At 43.7% G+C, this 17,918-nt stretch overlaps 1 protein-coding gene across 2 annotated transcripts in view; it reads right to left on the bottom strand.

Moving 5' to 3' along the window:
- The window catches only part of LOC146007613 (pepsin A-like), a 76,832-nt gene that overhangs the window by 10,630 nt on the left and 48,284 nt on the right, over positions 1-17,918 (bottom strand). The window contains exon 1 of one of the 2 annotated variants that reach the window (XM_083146097.1): positions 774-829. The exons of the other annotated variant lie outside the window; for it this stretch is intronic. Coding sequence (XP_083002223.1) covers positions 774-829 — 56 coding nt within the window. Of the gene's footprint in view, positions 1-773; positions 830-17,918 lie in introns of those variants that run through there. 2 annotated transcript variants of the gene reach the window in all.

Genomic DNA, 17,918 nt, shown 5'->3' with positions numbered 1-17,918 from the left:
AGAGTTTGTGTTACTATTGTAAAGCGCAACGGAATCTGCTGCGCTATATAAGAAACTGTAAATAAATAAATAACAATGCTGGGCACTAACATATCAAATATGTTTAGCGATATGTAATACACAATTATGCCCATACTTGCCTACTTTTGAAAACTAGTTTCAGGGAGATTATAGTTGGTAATATAATTTTGAACAGCGCCCCATTGAGTTTTGCTATTTGGTCATGCTAAAACTCAACAACAGCCGGAATGCCAAGGTTCTCGATCACTGGTATAATACATATCACTATACAAATTTGAACTTTCAGTGCTCAGCCTGACAAACTATTTCTTTTTTTGTTCTACAGAAATGTTCACCTTGCCAATGAAGATTTGTTTTTATATTTATAACCAAGAATACAAGTATATGAGAAAAAAGATCTTTAACATAATGTAGGAAAATATTGGTTTAGCTTTTTACAAATGACCAGTAATCCTGTACAGGATAAATCCCAATCTTATGAAAGAGAGTATATTATATCTCTTGTACTAAAGACTACACTAGTGGTTTAGAATCATTGCTTGCTACAAAACCTACTTTTGTGCATAAATTAAATGCCATGTGGCTGTATTGGTTGAAAATGGCCGGTCAGAGTTAACATTGTAAAATCCACAAAACAAGGCACTGCATTATAAAATAAAGGTAAGAAGCCGCTGATTATATATAATGCACACAAACACATACTGATATATATTGTTAGATCAATTAAACTAAAATGGTCTTTTGTAACATACTTCACCACCTCGCATTGCGCCAGAACCACAAGCCCCAATAGAAGAAGGATCTTCATGACTGCCAATTATGAAGTGTCAGGGTTAGAATCAGCCTCTGAACAGTGGGTAGTGCTAAAATCTCAGACACTTATATACTTCTTTAAGCATCCACCCTCTGCCCTTCAGTGGCACTGAATCTGATGGGAAACCTTCCATCACCTTGGATGAAGAGGTAAGTGCTGCTTTATCTAAAGTTTACACCTGATTATCTTGAGTAACTGGGATGTAGCCAAATATACTGTACAACAGAGAGTAGAGAAAACAACATATGTTGGGTTGTTCATTTTTATTTAATGCAATATATACAACTTATCATTTAATTTTGCAGTCTGTGGAGAAAGTAATAAAAATATTGAAAAGACAAAATAAGACAGAACCGTTTTTTCAGGTGTGGTTCACCAAATAGAAGAAAGAATACTATAAGCCTCTGTCTTTGCTTTGTGCAACTGTAACAGCAATTGTAACAGCTGTGTACTGTACAATTATAACTGTACAATTGTAACAGCAGTATGCCAAACATGCACAGCACAACTTGGTGAAGTGATCTTCTGTATTCTGCAAATTAGACCTTACAAAGAAATGGTTGTTGACTTCACAAGACCTGTGTATTGCACATATTCCCCTGTGTCATCTTAGAACAGCCGTTCCCAACCTTTTTTTTCTCCTGTACCCCTTGATTAGGCTTCTCATTTATGAATATCCTTCATCTAAATTTGAAATAACCACATTACGTACAGTCTAGTGAAAGTGAGCCATATGCGTATCCCTATGCGTGTCCTTATATAAAGAAGTAGTGGAGGAGTAGTGTATGGTCTGGAATCGGGTCCCTCTGTATCTGCCCACTGGCTGTGTACTATTTCCGAGGTTCCCACTAATGCCTGTAGGAATAATGCTGCTGCTTCCTCCGGGTGAACGCTGATGTCCGAGGGAAGCATGGGTAGCTCCCAGTGGATTCCTGGTCAGAAAAAGCATGAGGAGACACTGATGATGCTGCAGATAGAACCGGAAGGGATGAGACCCAGTTTATCTCCAGGGCAATGGTAGACTTCTTTTGTCTCTTTTTCCACCACTTCCAATAATTATTTCAAGTACCTCTAAGGGCAGTGGCAAACGCAGGATTTTCAGAAGGGGGTTTCCAGAGGGGCGGAGCAAAGCATGGAGATGGACACTTAGGTGACCCAGTATATGCCGGGTCAGTTAAAGTATTATAGATAGACCAAATGTATATAAATAATAATAATTAAAAAAAATATATATATACATATATATATATATATATATATATACATACATACAGGGGCATCAACAGCAGTGTAGACCCCTGGGCATAGCAATGTATTGGGGCACTTACTGATCCTCCAGCGGTAGGGGTGGGGGAAGCTTTGATGTCCCGCGGGCGGTAGGGGGTATTATATCAACTGCTCAGCATGTATGGCCTGGATCAGTAATTTCCACTAATTACCCCTTTACTGCACAGATGGTGGGAGAATGGGGCATTGGGCTGAATGAAGGGGCCCTGATACATAACTTCCAGGCTGGTAGAGGATGTTTAATATGCAGAGGAGGGGTGTATATTGGAGTGGGCTTATTATTCATAATTTTCTGGTGGGAGGACAGCTTGCTTGACTGCAGATATCTCCAGTTCCCAGAAATAGATTTCTTAGATTTTAATGGAATTAAAAACTAGAGAATCCCACCTACCAAATGGTATTGGGGACTAGGGGATGAGAGTTCAGGAGGCAGAGCAATCTGCCAACGAGAATATAAAACTACATACCAGGTGTGTGGAGCTGGAGCAGTAACCAGCTGCTGGAAGGCTGATATCTCTGGTTCTGGGAACAGTAGAGACAAGCTACTAGTGTCCATCAAAGGGGGAGAGTCCCAGCTTTTGGAATATACCCTCAAAAAACTCTTAAGTCAGACAGAACCTGAAATATCTGACTGGGTAGAGCAATTAATAGGCTTGGATGGGGACCACTGCTTTGAAGTCAGATATCTCCGGTTCCCAAGGGCCGATTTTTAAAATTCTTATACCCATGGAAAGAAGGGACCCTCAGCTTTCAGCCTAGGGTCCTTAGACTCCTGGGGGGGTTTCTGGGTACTCAGAAACCCCCCCTGCATGCGCTACTGAAGGGTACTTGTTGGGAACAACTGTCTTAGTAGATAAAACATTTATTATTTTGACTGTTTCAAACCTTAATCTTTCGAATGACTATTATTCTACAAGCCATATACTGTACCTATAATTGGCCATCCATAATCGCCAAAGCTTTTCATTGCATATGTTTTTACTATTAGAGCATTCCTAGAGCAAATGGGTTGGGATTGTTTGTTCTACAGCATGTTGGACAACAAGCATTAGGTCGACATGGGGGGAGGTTAGCATTGTTCTAGGTCGACATGGGTTTAGGTCAAGAGGTCGAAACGAGCATTAGTTTGACAGTGTCTAGGTTGACATGGGGTTTTTCACTGTTTTTTTTACCCGAATGTTGACACAGTCGACATGGACAGAGTTTCCAGTGCACCGTCTCCTCCCATAGCTTGCGATGCTTTGGGCACGGTGCCTTGCTCCCACCACACCCTAGTGGATGGTAGGGCATGAAATACCGCATTTTGGCTCAAAATACATCGAATACACCCATGTCGACCTTTTGACTGTCGACCTTATGCTCGTGTCGACCTAATGACCTGTTTACCTAAACACATGTCGACATAGACCCATGTCGACCTAACCGTGTCGAAGCAATGCTGTTCGACCAATGTGCTGTAAACCAAATGATCCATGATCTAATTATACCAGGATATGATTGTTAAAGACATTTGAAGGAACAGGGCAAGACTAGCAATTTAAATACTGTAGGTATTTGGAGCTATAGAATACAAATATGGATTGTGTATGGTCAATCACATATAATTTGTTTAATAGGGATAAGAGGAATTTTCATTATTTATTTAATCCATCATCAGGACAAACTGATGATAGTGTGAATTAAGGTAATTTCAAAGAATGTATACCTCAAAAATTTATTATCAAGATCCCAAACTTAGACATTTTACAAAGTAAACCTATAATAATTGGAAAAAAAGAGAAAGATTCAGGTTAAACTAAAATAAAAATAGTTCACAATCTCAAGATAATCATGATAGGGATTTTGGACCAACCCATTCCTCATTAATACATCTGGCAAGTAGATATAAAGTTTTAAGTAATACGTATTTAGGCATTACTTTTTTACAAAGACACCGGCAGTATCAAAGGGGGTTATTCTAGTCCATTCTTTCTGACAAAATCCTTCTTAGATGGACAAAACCATGTGCACTGCGGGTGGGGCAGATGTAACTTGTGCAGAGAGAATTAGATTTGGGTGGGGTTTTTCTTCAAAGTGAGATCTATATTGAAGTGTAAAATCATGCAGTCAGTATTTTCCCTGCACAGAAACAAAATAACTCACCCAAATCTAATTCTCTCTGCACATGTTACATCTGCCCCCCTGCAGTGCACATGGTTTTGTCCATCTAAGAAGGATTTTGTCAGAAAGAAGGAACTAGAATAAACCCCAAAGAAAGGAAAAGTGTATTTCCCTCCTTTTAAAGGCGGTCAAGAAAGAGCAAAAAAACAAAAAAGTAAAAGAGAACTTAAATCGGTAGAAATTAAATAGGCAGAAAACAGAGAAGAAAACAGATAGCAAAATGGTTAATTTAAGTACTAGATTTTTTTTATAGTAAATATTTTTATTCAAGAATACAATTGTCACGTACAAAAATTAAATGATATAAATAAGCAAGTAAAGATCATTTGCAGTTCATAATACAAGAAGACAGTATACCAGAATTATTTATTTATTAAGTTTCTTACATAGCAGACAGTTAGGGCCATGGTAAATAAAAACAGTTCAATAAAATGTACACATGATACTATTAACATTCTGTACAAACTTGCAAAGCAATAAAACAACTACAATATATACTCGAGTAAAACGTATTAACTTGAGTATAAGCCTGGGGTTGGAAATGCACAGGGTATAGGGGCACACTGACATATAATCCATTGGCTGTTTGTCCTGAGAATTCACCATTTTAACACTGGACATTGCATGTGGGACCTTGCCTTGCCCCTAATTAACCGGCATATTAAGCGGAATTCAAGTGCACTTTAAAGGAGGATACAGGAGACATGTTTGCACACATGGGATAACAAAAAACTCCCTATCTCCTTCAGATCCTATCTACATCCACAGATAATGCAGCTCTAGTGTACATTTATTTTATTTATTTTTTAGGTTTCATATCATGTTTTGAATTTTTTTTTATTGTGGTATACTGTATATTATCATGAATATTGTTCTTTATTAAAAATTAAAAACTAATTGTTTTAGAGAACAGTCTTGTAATCATTCAACCAGCGCTGGCACATTCCTTCTTTTTTTAACACAATATTGTTAGTGGAATGACCCCGTGCCAGCTGCTGTTAATTGCGCAACTCACAAACTTTTTATTTACAGTATGGTATTTAGTAAGGAGATGTAACTAGGCAAAGGAGATCATCTTAGGTAAAATTTGGTAAAGTATCCAATTTTAGTATAAAAGTTTTAATAGGAAAAGGAAGAAGCGTAGGTGGCGAATCCCTGAATTGTCTGTATTGCATGGCTTATTTGAAGGTATCTATAAAAATATGAGTTATCCCTTAATTGTTGTAAATACATTAAAGAATTCACAACCATCACAATATATTTGGGATAGTGTTGTTAAAGATCTAGGAGCCCACACCCCGCCTCACGTCAGAGACTTTAGTTCGGGGAACCTTTGAGAAGGGAGTCTCCGGGTCCAAACCATACAATTTAGTTAAAGCCCTCAGTGCCTGACAGATCTTAGTAGCCTGAAAGATAATGGGAGGAGAAAATTGGGATATATTCAGGGGTGTCGAGAGGGGGGAGCAGGTACAATTTACCCAGGCCCGGGCCTGTCAGGGGGGCACTGGTCTGGACACACAGTTTTTTTTTATTTGGTGGCGAGTGCGCTGGGTCTGAGTGTGCCAGAGTTAGCTGTTCAGCGGCGGCATTGGTAGTGCGGACGTGGGCTGGCGTGGGGGCAGCAGCCTCAAAGAGGTCCTTCTGAGCGTCGTTCCGCTCTCTGACTCCAGGGCCTGCTGAGAGCCAGCCACGTGACTTGGGAGTTTACTGTGGTTCGGCGGCAGGAGGATACTTAGGGTAGGTAGACCCTGGGTGCTGGGAGGAGCTGGGTCAGAGAAAGGTCACTTCCCGTGGGAGTACCACCCACTCCGCAGAATCCAGCCCGTCCCGCTCCCCATCCCAGCCGCCATCAGCAGCAGCAGGTGCTGGTGCCATGTCTCCAGCCCAGCAGTCCCAGACCTGGTTCCCCCGCCATGTCCAGGTCACTGTGTTCCAAGGTGGAAAGTGGGTGGCTGGTTGCTCTGTGTCTGCTGCCTCCCTGCATGCTGCTGGGGCTGAGATTCAACTCTGGAAGTCAGCATGTAACCCCTGGCAGAGCATGTACTGTAACGCCATGGCAACGAGCATGTTAACCCCTGGCAAAGCATGTAACCCATGGCAGAGCATGAATCCTTTGCAAAAGAGCATGTAACCCCTGGCAGAGCAGGTTAATCCCATGGTAAAGAGCATGTTAACCCCTGGGAGAGAATGTTAACCCCTGGCAGGGCATGTAACTACAGGCAGAGCATGTAACCCCTGGCAGAGCAGGTTAATCCCATGGCAAAGAGAATGTTAACCCCTGGCAGAGCAGGTTAATCCCATGGCAATGAACATGTTAACCCCTAATATGCAATGAATAAAAATGTGTCATAACGTGTAATGAGCATTATGGCATGTGGTATAATATGTAATGGGTGTGTGACATGTGTAATAGGCATTACAGTGTAAATTTTTGTACATGTATCCACCTTGGAAGCAGTGGCGTAACAACAGGTCCGCAGAGCGTGCGGGGAGCTCCGTCCGTGGGGGCCCCAGGAAGTTGTTGTACCAGAGCCCAGGATTTCTCTTGGCAGCCCTGGATATACAGTATTACTGCTTAATAAAACCTGCATAGGACAAATCCAGGGTATTAACAGTGAATAAAATTCCAGTCATCAGTGCTCTGTAGCCAAGTTATAATATGAATTTGCCAAAATTCAGCAAAGGAACCAAGTGCTTGTCATGTGGATCAGGACAAGAGAAGTGATAGTATCACAACATGACAGAAGAAGAATGAGTGAATATAATATAATAAAAAATAATAAAAATAGACTTTCAGCTCCTGCTGGACATCCCCTGCTGCCCTGCTGGACCTCTGGGCCCTTCCTGTGTCCCCCGGCATCGGTTGTGGGCGGCCGCGGAGTCGGAGTGCTTGTTTCCAGGCGCTTGCGGATTGCGGCCTGCTTGCCTCCTGGGGACTGGAGCCTGGGGTGTCGGTGTGGACCCGGACGCCCCACACTAGTTGCTCACCTGCCCAGGCTTAGCACCAACAGCTCCTGCCAGCCTGTTGAGGACGTCGGGGACCCCACCTGCCTAACAGACCTCTACTACTACTGCTGAAAGGTACAAAGAGGGGATTGGGCTGGCCCACCCCCATTGGTGCACTTAGAGCACGGTTTCCCCTTTCCCTGACCTGACTCATTTCCCCTCCCAGGATGCTGCCCTGTCCCTGACCCCTGCCACGCCACAAAGGGACATATATTGTGCGAACCAGCGGCCCCCTGGGTTGTGGCCCACCATGCGCTCTACTTAATAACTCCAAACCTATTGCGCACTTCTTTAGTGGCACTCTCCTTATAAACGCACAAAGCACAGCCGGCACTTCGTGTCTGTGGCTATACACTGCACACTCCCGCTTTTAACTAAAATTAGGTGTCGCAGCAACCCTCCACTACCGGGCTATACAACCCACCCATACCCCACAATGTGATTATGACACAAGTGTCCCTCCACCCATGCTGACTGTTCCTATATCTGCTCATACGCAAAAATAAATCTTCGTAACTGCTTACGATACTAAGAGTACACCGGGTCACCCCATCCCCCTCCACCAGAAGTTTGCTGTAGCTATGCCTCCCAAACGCCTTAAGGGCGCTCTCCCTCCCAGGGTGACATTCCCATCCAAAAAATCACCCGCTACTGCCGCCTCACCATCCGGCAGTATGGCCACACCCTTCAATACAAAAGATCAAAGCCCTCTATCCAAGATGAGAGTCAACAGCGACTCGGAGGCTCCACTTACAGTCAAAACTCTTTGTAAAGTCCTAAAGGCCTTTAAAACAGATCTCACCAGGGATCTCATGACCTCAATACGAGAGGTCCAAACTGAGCTAGTGGCGACCATTTAGAGAAAAAAATGGAGGAGCTAGTGGCATCCCACAATGACCTCATCTCCGCTCCCGATCTTCAACAATCCAAACTTGATACTTATAAATCTAAATTAGCGGACCTGGAGGATCGCTCCAGGAGGAACAATATAAAAATCAGAGGCATCCCAGACTCCGTGGGTAATTCCGAACTGGAAGGCTATGCCCTAACTCTTTCACAAGCTTCTACCCAATACAGATGAAAAAGACCTGCTGATTGACCGCATCCATCGCCTCCCGAAACCTCGCACAGTACCGTCAGCGCTGCCCAGAGATACCCTCCTCTTCAGATTTTCCCTGACTTCTCCGCCCTGACCATCGCCAAGAGGAGATCATTTGCGCCAATCACAGCAGCCATTCGTTCCCAAGACATTCTGTACTGCTGGGGATTCCCGGTGAAACTTATCGTAACCTATGAGGACAGCACCTACACTATCTCATCCCTGGATGCTGGGGTCAAACTGTTGATGGACTGGGATATCTCAGTTAAATCAGCCCCGGAAGATAAACGGAAGTCGACCCCCCGCACAGAGTGGGAAACCACTTGAAAAACTGCTGGACACTTCTTTATTTGGGTCCCTGTCTCTGACTGGATCGAAGTCTGAGGTCCCACAAGCCTAGAAGCCCGGCTGAGTATATTTCTACCTTGTTATAGTTCTTTTTTGCTATTGTCGAACACTGTTATAATTGTATGCCCTTACTGAGTATACCCCCTGACTTATACCTCTCTAATACTGATGTTTGGCGACTGAGTTTAGCTCCATATCGATATGTTATGTCATCCACTCTTTAGCTTTGTTTTTCTATTCATTCTCTGTTACATGTTTAGAAGCAGTTACGTTTCCCTTCGCTTCAAGTCCTATGTATGCCCGCCCACAACCGGGCATGATGCATGGGTGGAGGCCCTAGGCCACAACCCCTCTATACCCCTTAGTACACTACTGCAAGTTCCGTTGCTCCCTGCAGTAGTTATGCAGACCCGATATACAGGGTCATTTTGGTTTTCACCTTCCCTTGTTTTTTCCTCCTCCCTCCCCGTCCCTTCTTTTATTTTTATTTCTCTATATTTAGTTGTTCACCTAAGGTCCATAGGGTCACTCTGGTCTCAAAACACTCTAACATTTCATACTATGTTTAGGTGCAAGTTAATAAGCAAGCTAGGTTCACCTCTACCATGCCTAAGCTTCTCTCGTTGAATGTTAAGGGGTTGAACTCCCCAAATAAGCGTAGACTAGCTTTGTCCTTCTTTGCCAAACAACGAGCGGATGTAATCGCTCTACAAGAAATCGATTTCTCATCAGTGAACCCCCCACTTTTTAAAGATAAACATTATCCTCTGGGTTATTACGCAAATGGCCCCTTTAAACGGAATGGGACAGCCCTCCTATTCAGTAAACATGTCTCTTTCACCCTCCATACACAAGTTGCTGATAAGGCAGGTAGATACTTAATGCTGACTGGCATGTTGGATAACACACTAGTTACGCTGGTCTCTATATACGCACCAAATTCAAATCAAGTACCGTTTCTCCGCAAGTTGTGCACATTAATACGTGCCTCTGCTAAGGGTTCGCTAATCATGATGGGCGATTTCAATATAGTCCTCTATCCTTCTCTTGACAAATCCTGTAGCCCTAAATCCCCCGGCAGGCACAACCTTAAGGGTTCCTCATCAGCCTTTACTAACCTGCTATCTGAATTCGACTTGTATGACATATGGAGAACACACAACCCGACAGGCCAGGAATACACTTATTACTCCCCAGTCCATAACACTTATTCCAGGATAGACTTGGTTCTAGGCAACAAATGGACACTTCAACACACCAAAAAAATGGACATCCTCTCCATCACATGGTCCGATCATGCCCCTATCATATGGCTCTGGCAGATCGAATATCGTAACGTACCTCCCCGTCCCTGGCGACTATCCCCCCCATCTCTTGTCCAATCCCCTTTCAAAGAAAATTATGTCTGACAGCCTCACTAATTACTTAGCCACTAACTCCCCCCAAGACACTTCACCCACAACTCATTGGTGCGCCCTCAAGGCCGTCACCCGTGGTGCCGCCATTCAAGCAGGCGCTATCCTTAAAAAACAGTCCCTCGCCCATCAAAGTGCCCTAGAAACCAAAATCAGAGAACTAGATGCAAAAAATAGAGAGTCCCCATCCCCATCTCTTCATAAAGAACTATCAGAAGTCTGCAGCCAACTTCAAAAGATGTTACTGATTAAGACGCAAACTGCTCTTAATAGACTGCGACAGAGTTTTTACCTTTTTGGTAATAGATCGGGCAAAATGTTAGCTCGCAAACTAAGGATGCAGCAAGCAAAAAATAGGATATCACATATTTTCTCTCCATCCAATGTTAAGCTATTAATTCCTAAAGACATATGGGGCCAAATGTAATAGGGTGAGAGTTTCAGAAAGTGAGAGATTTTGGGAGAGTTTTCCCATGTTTTTTAAAGCAGCAATCAACTACATGGCAAAATCAACCTGGTTTTGCAGTGTAATTGGTTGCTGCTTTAAAAAAAAGGGGAAAACTCTCCCAAAATCTCTCACTTTCTGAAACTCTCACCCTATTACATTTGGCCCATGGAACCAGTTCGCTACCTACTACTCAAATCTTTATAATCTATCACAAGACCCTAATACACCCCAGCCCTCCCCCACTTCAATCAACTCCTTTTTAGACTCTGTAAATCTGCCCTCACTAGCTGAAGAACAATTAGCCGCCCTTAATACCCCGTGGTCTACTGGCGATATAGAACTAGCTATTAAGTCTTTACCCAAGGGGAAGGCCACAGGGCCCGATGGCTTTATCAATAACTTTTACGCTCAACACCAAGAACAACTTATTCCCATTCTGACTAATCTAAATAACTCCATCACATCAGCAAATCCCCTCCCTAAAGAGATGCTAGAGGCCCAAATAGTCACAATCGCTAAACCGGGTAAAGACCCAGCTTACTGTCAAAACTATAGACCAATAGCTTTGCTGAATAGTGACCTCAAGATTTACGCAAAAATGATAGCCACACGTATTAATACTTTTCTGCCATTGCTGATACACCCGGATCAAGCTGGATTTGTCCCTGGTAGACAGGCGTCAGACAATACGCGCAGATTATTTGATTTGATAGATTCTCTCCCGCACGGGGAAGGCCTCCTCCTGCTGTCCTTGGACGCGGAGAAGGCCTTTGATCGATTAAACTGGATGTACATGCATGAGGTACTCCTCAGATTTGGTTTTAAAGACCACATTATGGCATCCATCTGTGCATTATATAGCTCCCCTTCAGCACGGGTGTACAGCAATGGCTTCCTATCTGACTCCTTTCTTATATCTAATGGAACGAGACAAGGGTGCCCCCTTTCCCCACTTATTTTCGTACTAGCTATTGAGCCCCTGGCAATGAAAATACGCAAAACTGATCAATTCCCGGGCCTGAAGATAGGTGCTTCCACCCATAAATTATATTTATTTGCGGACGATGTCCTCCTCTTTGTTACGAACCCCAAGGAAAACCTACCCACTTTACATGAGATTTTGAACCAATATAGTGAGGCTTCTTACTATAAACTGAACACCACAAAGACAGACGCCCTACCAATTAATCTCTCTGACTCCCTCCCGTCCCTCCGCGCTCTGTATCCATATAAATGGCGCTCAGTAGCGATTAAATATTTAGGCATAAATATCCCAGCTGACCCCTCTAAAGTGTTTGAGGTAAACTTTCTTCCCCTCATAGCAGACATCTCAGCCCTAACTAGATCCTGGCTCTCGTTTGATATATCATGGCTGGGCCACCTAGCAGCTTTTAAAATGAATCTACTACCAAAACTGATGTACCTATTTCGAACAATCCCTTATGTTATCCCAAAGAAGATAATGCAAGAATACACTAAGAATATGACTAAATATGGTTGGTCTTCTAATCCTCCTAAACTAGCCCACTCTAAAATGACCCTCCCCAAAACCAAAGGCGGATTAGCCCTACCCGATTTGACTTTATATCATGAAGCATCTATTCTAGCCCAGTTAAAACAATATTTTAGAGTAGACTCCGTCATCAGCTGGGCTCTCCTTGAGACCTCAGCTTGTTCTCGATTCTCTTTTAAAGATGCCTTTTTACTCACCAAACATACACGACCCACCCCCACACTCACGCTTCCATCCATGAAGGCCGCATTATCAGTTTGGGATAAATTAATTTCCAAACTCCCTCCTTCTTCACACACATTAACTAATATCTCCCTTTAGACCATATCAACTCTTATCCTGAATTTAAGTCTAGCACGATGGTCTGCCTGTGGAGTGGCAATACTGGCAGACCTACTATCAGGCCCCACTCTATTGTCCTTTCCAAGTCTCCAACAAAAATTTTCTCTCCCGAATAGCGAATTGATGCATTATCTCCAGATCTCACATTGGTGGCAGTCCACCCCTAATGACGGCAAGCCCCCTAATCCGTTACTGTCATCTGTTACCTCCAGGCTGCTGCAGTCTAATTCTAAACATGACATTTCCTTTTGGTATGAGCTCCTACAAGACTTGACACCCTCCACAAAATCTAATACCCAGAGGAAATGGGAAACTGAATTAGGTCTGGATCTAACTATTACACAATGGAGCAAAATATTCCTCTCATCCTACACTATGACCAAATGCTTAAACCATACCGAAATGCATGTCAAATTGCTCCATAGACTTTACTTAACGCCAGATAGGTTGCACACATTCTGGCCCTCGTGCTCTAAATTCTGCTGGCGTCTATGCGGGGAGGTGGGAAACATACTTCATATGTTCTGGACGTGCCCAGTACTGACCAAATACTGGTCAGATGTTTTTGATCTTCTCAATGCCGTTCTCAACCTCCAGCTCACCCCATCCCCCTCTCTGGCTCTATTTAATGTCATCCCTGTTTCCGTCCCTAGTCACAAACGGAATGTTTTGGGCCATATTTTAATAGCTGCACGCGCAGCCCTGGCACAACTTTGGAAACAGGCAGGCCCACCTCTGATAGTGAAAGTGATCCACAAAACCCATTACCACTTCATTATGGAAACGGAATTCACATCTTACACCTGCTCGACATCCTCAACAATAGTCAAATGGGCCTATTGGCACTCATACGTTAACGAGGGCGAAGGAGCGCAGTACTTCCCCGACCCCTCCCGAGTAAGCCCCCTACAATTTAGTCTTAACTAGAAGAGACTGCCTCCCCAACATCTATCAATACCCCAGTAGATACCTAATCTGAGCTGTTTAAATTGTAATAATCTCGCTCAGTTGCTGTTTATACTGTCTGATATGACTATTTACAGTTTTATGTATACCGCTGGACCCTGTGTGAGCTCCATTCCCCCTTGGTTTTGTTTCCCTCATTTTTTTCTGTACCCCATTTCTATGAAAATTTTCAATAAAAATTTATTGATGTAAAAAAAAAAATAATACAAAATTATTAAAACCAAAAACATAACATAAACTAAGTGAAAAAACAAACAAAAATAATAAAAATAACAAAATGGTGCAATTAAATGTTTACAGTCCCTTGTGGGTATATGGGGAGCACCAGTTAGGGACTTGGGGGTCTCTTGGAGGTGTATACCCCTCCTGTGTTACCCCTGTCTGTCTGCCCCTCCTCATTAGAATATAAGCTCTCATGAGCAGGAACCTCTTACCTCATGTGCTTATACTTTTCTTACTTCAATAGTCTTCAACTGCACCAAAGCATGCTGTTTTCTGCCTCCTGGATACTTATGTTGCAGTAATTGGCTGATGTTCCTATAATCATTTACCCAGTACTTGTCCTGTATTGTATTCACGTGTAAGTCACTGTTTTCCTGTTTTGATTATGTATACTCTATAATTGGGCACTGTGGAACCCTTGTGGCGCCATATAAATAAAGGATAATAATTCTAGTTCAATCGCAAGGACAAATTCCTTCTCAAATGGACAAAACCATTTGCACTGCAGGTGGGGCCGATGTAACATGTGCAGAGAGAGTTACATTTGGGTGAGTTCTGTGCAGGGAAAATACTGACTGCTTTATTTTTACACTGCAATATACTGTAGATCTCACTTTGAAGTAAAGCCCCACCCAAATCTGCACATGGTTGTACAAGTTACATTTGCCACACCTGCAGTGCACATGGTTTTTTCCATTTGAGAAGGAATTTGCCTTGGCAAGTGATCCAGGAGAGATCCACTACCTTTTCCTAAACAGTCTTTTCAGACACTCCAGTTCACACAGAGGTCTGCAGCGGGTTATTGTGCCAGGACCAAAAGTCTGTGGTTGGGTGTTCTTGACGGAATTCTGCAGCAGTCTTCTGGTGCCTCATAGTTGCCCGGCCTTGAGAACACACACCGCCAACCCCAGGCCTGGCACTTGGAAGATATGTAACACTTTCACACACTTATCTTTTCACTTTTAACAATTAGCACCAAGCAGCCATTGTTACTTTCCTAACACTGATACTGCACTTCAATTTTATTTTCATACTAACACTCTGATGCCTTACTTTTTTTTAACACTTATACCCTGATACTCCAATTTATCTTTTTATTTGGCCTGAGATGGTCTGGAAGGGTGATCTTGGGTTGCTTTGCACCCCAGGGGTGAACCCATATAATGTTAGGGACCTGTCTGACAAGGTCACCTTGACGAGTGGTGCGTAGGCTCATACTATTGGCCAATACTATACCAAAAGCCTTATATTATATCTAACAATGTAAATGGTGTATGGTGCACCTGCTATTCTGTCCCAATGTCCTATTTTAGATCTTACCTGGAGTCTCTTCAGACTCTCCGGTTCACAGAGGTCCGCAGCAGGGTATTGTGCCGGAAGTCTGCAGCCGGGTTTTCTTGCTGGAAGTCCGCACAGTCTTCTGTTGACGTCACCGGTGCCTCACAGTTGCCGGGCCTGGGATTGTTGGGTGTGTTCTCCTGGTGCTTCTCCTATTCTACCAGGAGAACACACACCCGCCAATGACAGGCCTGGCACAGGGAAGATATTTCAAGATATAACCTAGAGTACATGTTAAATTGATATTTTCTCCCAAATAAAGCAGTAGATATAGGATTTGAATCGATTCTTGTTTGCCTTAGCCCACATATATTGGCTCTCATTCTATTTTGTTTGCTCCCCTGTGCGTTCGCACAGGGAAGCGATGTTTAGCAACTGATTATGCGCATAAACATTTATGCACATGTGCAGCTGCATTGTGCGAGTGGGCGTGGCAAATTGCTTATTCGCCGGCCTGTTCGCACCTAGCAGTGCGACGGGGGGCATGGGGTGGCGCGATGGGGTAGCACCTATAAGAATGCCCAGCATTTCATGGGAGATCCCATGCTAATGCAAAATAATTTGATGGTCGGTGACCATCAAATGATTTTGCCCCCCGCATGCAAGGCTGCAAATGGATGTTTATGCTAAACATCCATTAGCATGTGTGCGGGGAAATAGATGTGTGAGGGGGGTGGCCATTCGTGCCGTGGCGTTTACATGACCTGCAATGCTGTGAATTTCTCAGCTTTATGGGTCAACCAGAATGAGGGCCATAGTGTGAGGTTTTGGCATATCTATATAATTTCTTAGAGAAGATATTTCAAAGGATATATCACATGTTCACATGATACAGCCATGTGAAGAAAAATCCTGGATGTTTGATTTGCTGGAAACTATGGTCATTAGGAAATATAGCACCTGTGCGAAGTATGCGGAGACCCTGAGCACCTGCTTCAAGACTGTCCATGGGATGAAAAGTGGATGATTGTGGAAAGCAAGCCCAAAAACGGAAGGAAGAAACCAAAGAATTGGAGCAGAAGAGCCTGCTGGAGGTGAGTTTGAAGGTGCCCATTTACTCGGAGCAAAAACCTGGGGTAGAGATCAGTGCAAGGATGCTATGATCTCTCCACTCCAGGCTTTAAGTGTATCCAACAGGGAAGATTATTTAGCACTGTTATGCCCTTAGAAGAATCCTTACATCCAGAAGACAGACATGGATCTCAGGGAAATGAAGATGATGCGCTGCAAGGAAAAAACCTGAAGACCCAGTGGCAAAGGAGTTCAGAAGTTTCCTACTGTATGTTGGAAAAGTTCACAACCTTGACCTATGGAACAGGAGTGTTCTGGGTATCAAGGGGTATATGCTAAAAAGGGAAATAGCCCCTTGATGAAGGAAACTGTGGAGAAGTGTCCAGACTTGGAGGTGTCAGCCGTGTCCAAAGACTGTCTGGTTCATCAAGAAAAGATGGATGAAGTACATGCCGAAGAATGTTACTGGCAGATCTACTGGAACTGTGTTCACAGTCAATTGCCCTCTGTGAAAAGGAGAAGATGCTGGAGCAAGACTTCCTGCCAGAATAACTGAGTTGGATGGACATATGGTAAGGAGATGCTTGTGATACCATGGGAGAAACCGAATTTAGGAAGTTCTGCATATAGTGGTTGTTTGGGAGGAAAATGAAGCCCCGGAGGAATCCACTGTTGGTGAGCCCCACACCATGAAGACAATGATCATGCCCTAGACAAGTTGAAAGACAAAGCGGGGATGACCGCTTCACCCTTGGAAGAAGATTTCCCCTCATAGTATATGGTGAGAGGCTGAGATTATCCATAGATTAAAGTCAGTGGGTATGAAAAAGAGTTGTCCAAAGCCAGTGAAAGAAGCATGTAAGGTCACATTTGGTCCAGGCTGGGCCCTCAAAATCCACCTTGCTAGAAAGAGTTTATAAAAAGTCTTAAATAGAGGTCTTTGTAGGGACTACAAAAGTCAAATAAAAATGGGGCGTGGAGCTGTGCACTGACACTGGCAAATTGTAGCCTGGTACTGGGACAGCATGGCTGGTCACAGCACTGAAAGAACTGTGGGTTGCGGAAAAGCACCATACAGTGCTGGGATCAAGTGTCCAATGACATCACTGGCATGTTCTGCAGGGGCTGGTGTCCAGGGACTGGAACATCTATTTGTTAATGGTACCAAACTGGAAATGATGGCAAGCAGCATGACTGAATTTGGCGTCCTCTGTGAACCAATCACAGCTCACAAATTTGCATCTAATAGAAAGCAGAGCTTGCCATGCATTAGCAGGCCCTGCCCCTGGTATCTAAGATCAAACACTTCCAGGGAAAAGAGGAGTCAGTCAGGCAGCACTGGAGAGAGAATAACTCCAGCGGCCATGGAAAAGGCCAGAAGATTCTGGGATCAAGCAAGAAGATGTATAGCACCAGCTGGAGGAAGAGAAGAGAAGGGGGGCACTGGCCAGGATGGGCCAGCACCCTAAAGAAAGAAGTTTGAAGGCCGAAGATGCTATAATGGCAGAAAGCAAATTAGTTAACAAAGCTCTCCCCTGTATCCTCTTCCAATGGCACAGGTAGGCCCTTTGTGAGACCCACTTGTTACATAACCCTTCTCTATACCATCAGGGATCAGGCATTAGATCTGTGGCACATTAGTTGGGTCCCCTTGGCCCAAGTAGGCAGGCACTCGGCCTGTGGCAAATAAGTTGGTCTATCTTGGCCCAGGGTGTAGTAGGTAAGCACTAGGCCTGAGGCACAAATAAAGGCTATAGGCCTGGGGACCGATAGGAGTTGGGCCCTGCAGATCTCCCCAGATGGCATTGGGCACTAAGCCAAATTTGCCTCACCCCATCCACAGATAGGAAGATACTAGGTTTGTGGCCACAAATCAGGCCTTAGGCCTGTAGCTCGGATAGGATGGCACTAGGCCTCGTTCAGGGATT

This window comes from Crinia signifera, chromosome 6, assembly GCF_055691185.1.
Source record: "Crinia signifera chromosome 6, ASM5569118v1, whole genome shotgun sequence".
Lineage (NCBI taxonomy): Eukaryota > Metazoa > Chordata > Amphibia > Anura > Myobatrachidae > Crinia > Crinia signifera.
Note: the sequence above shows the minus strand (reverse complement) of the source record. Positions and strands in the feature narration are given on the sequence as shown.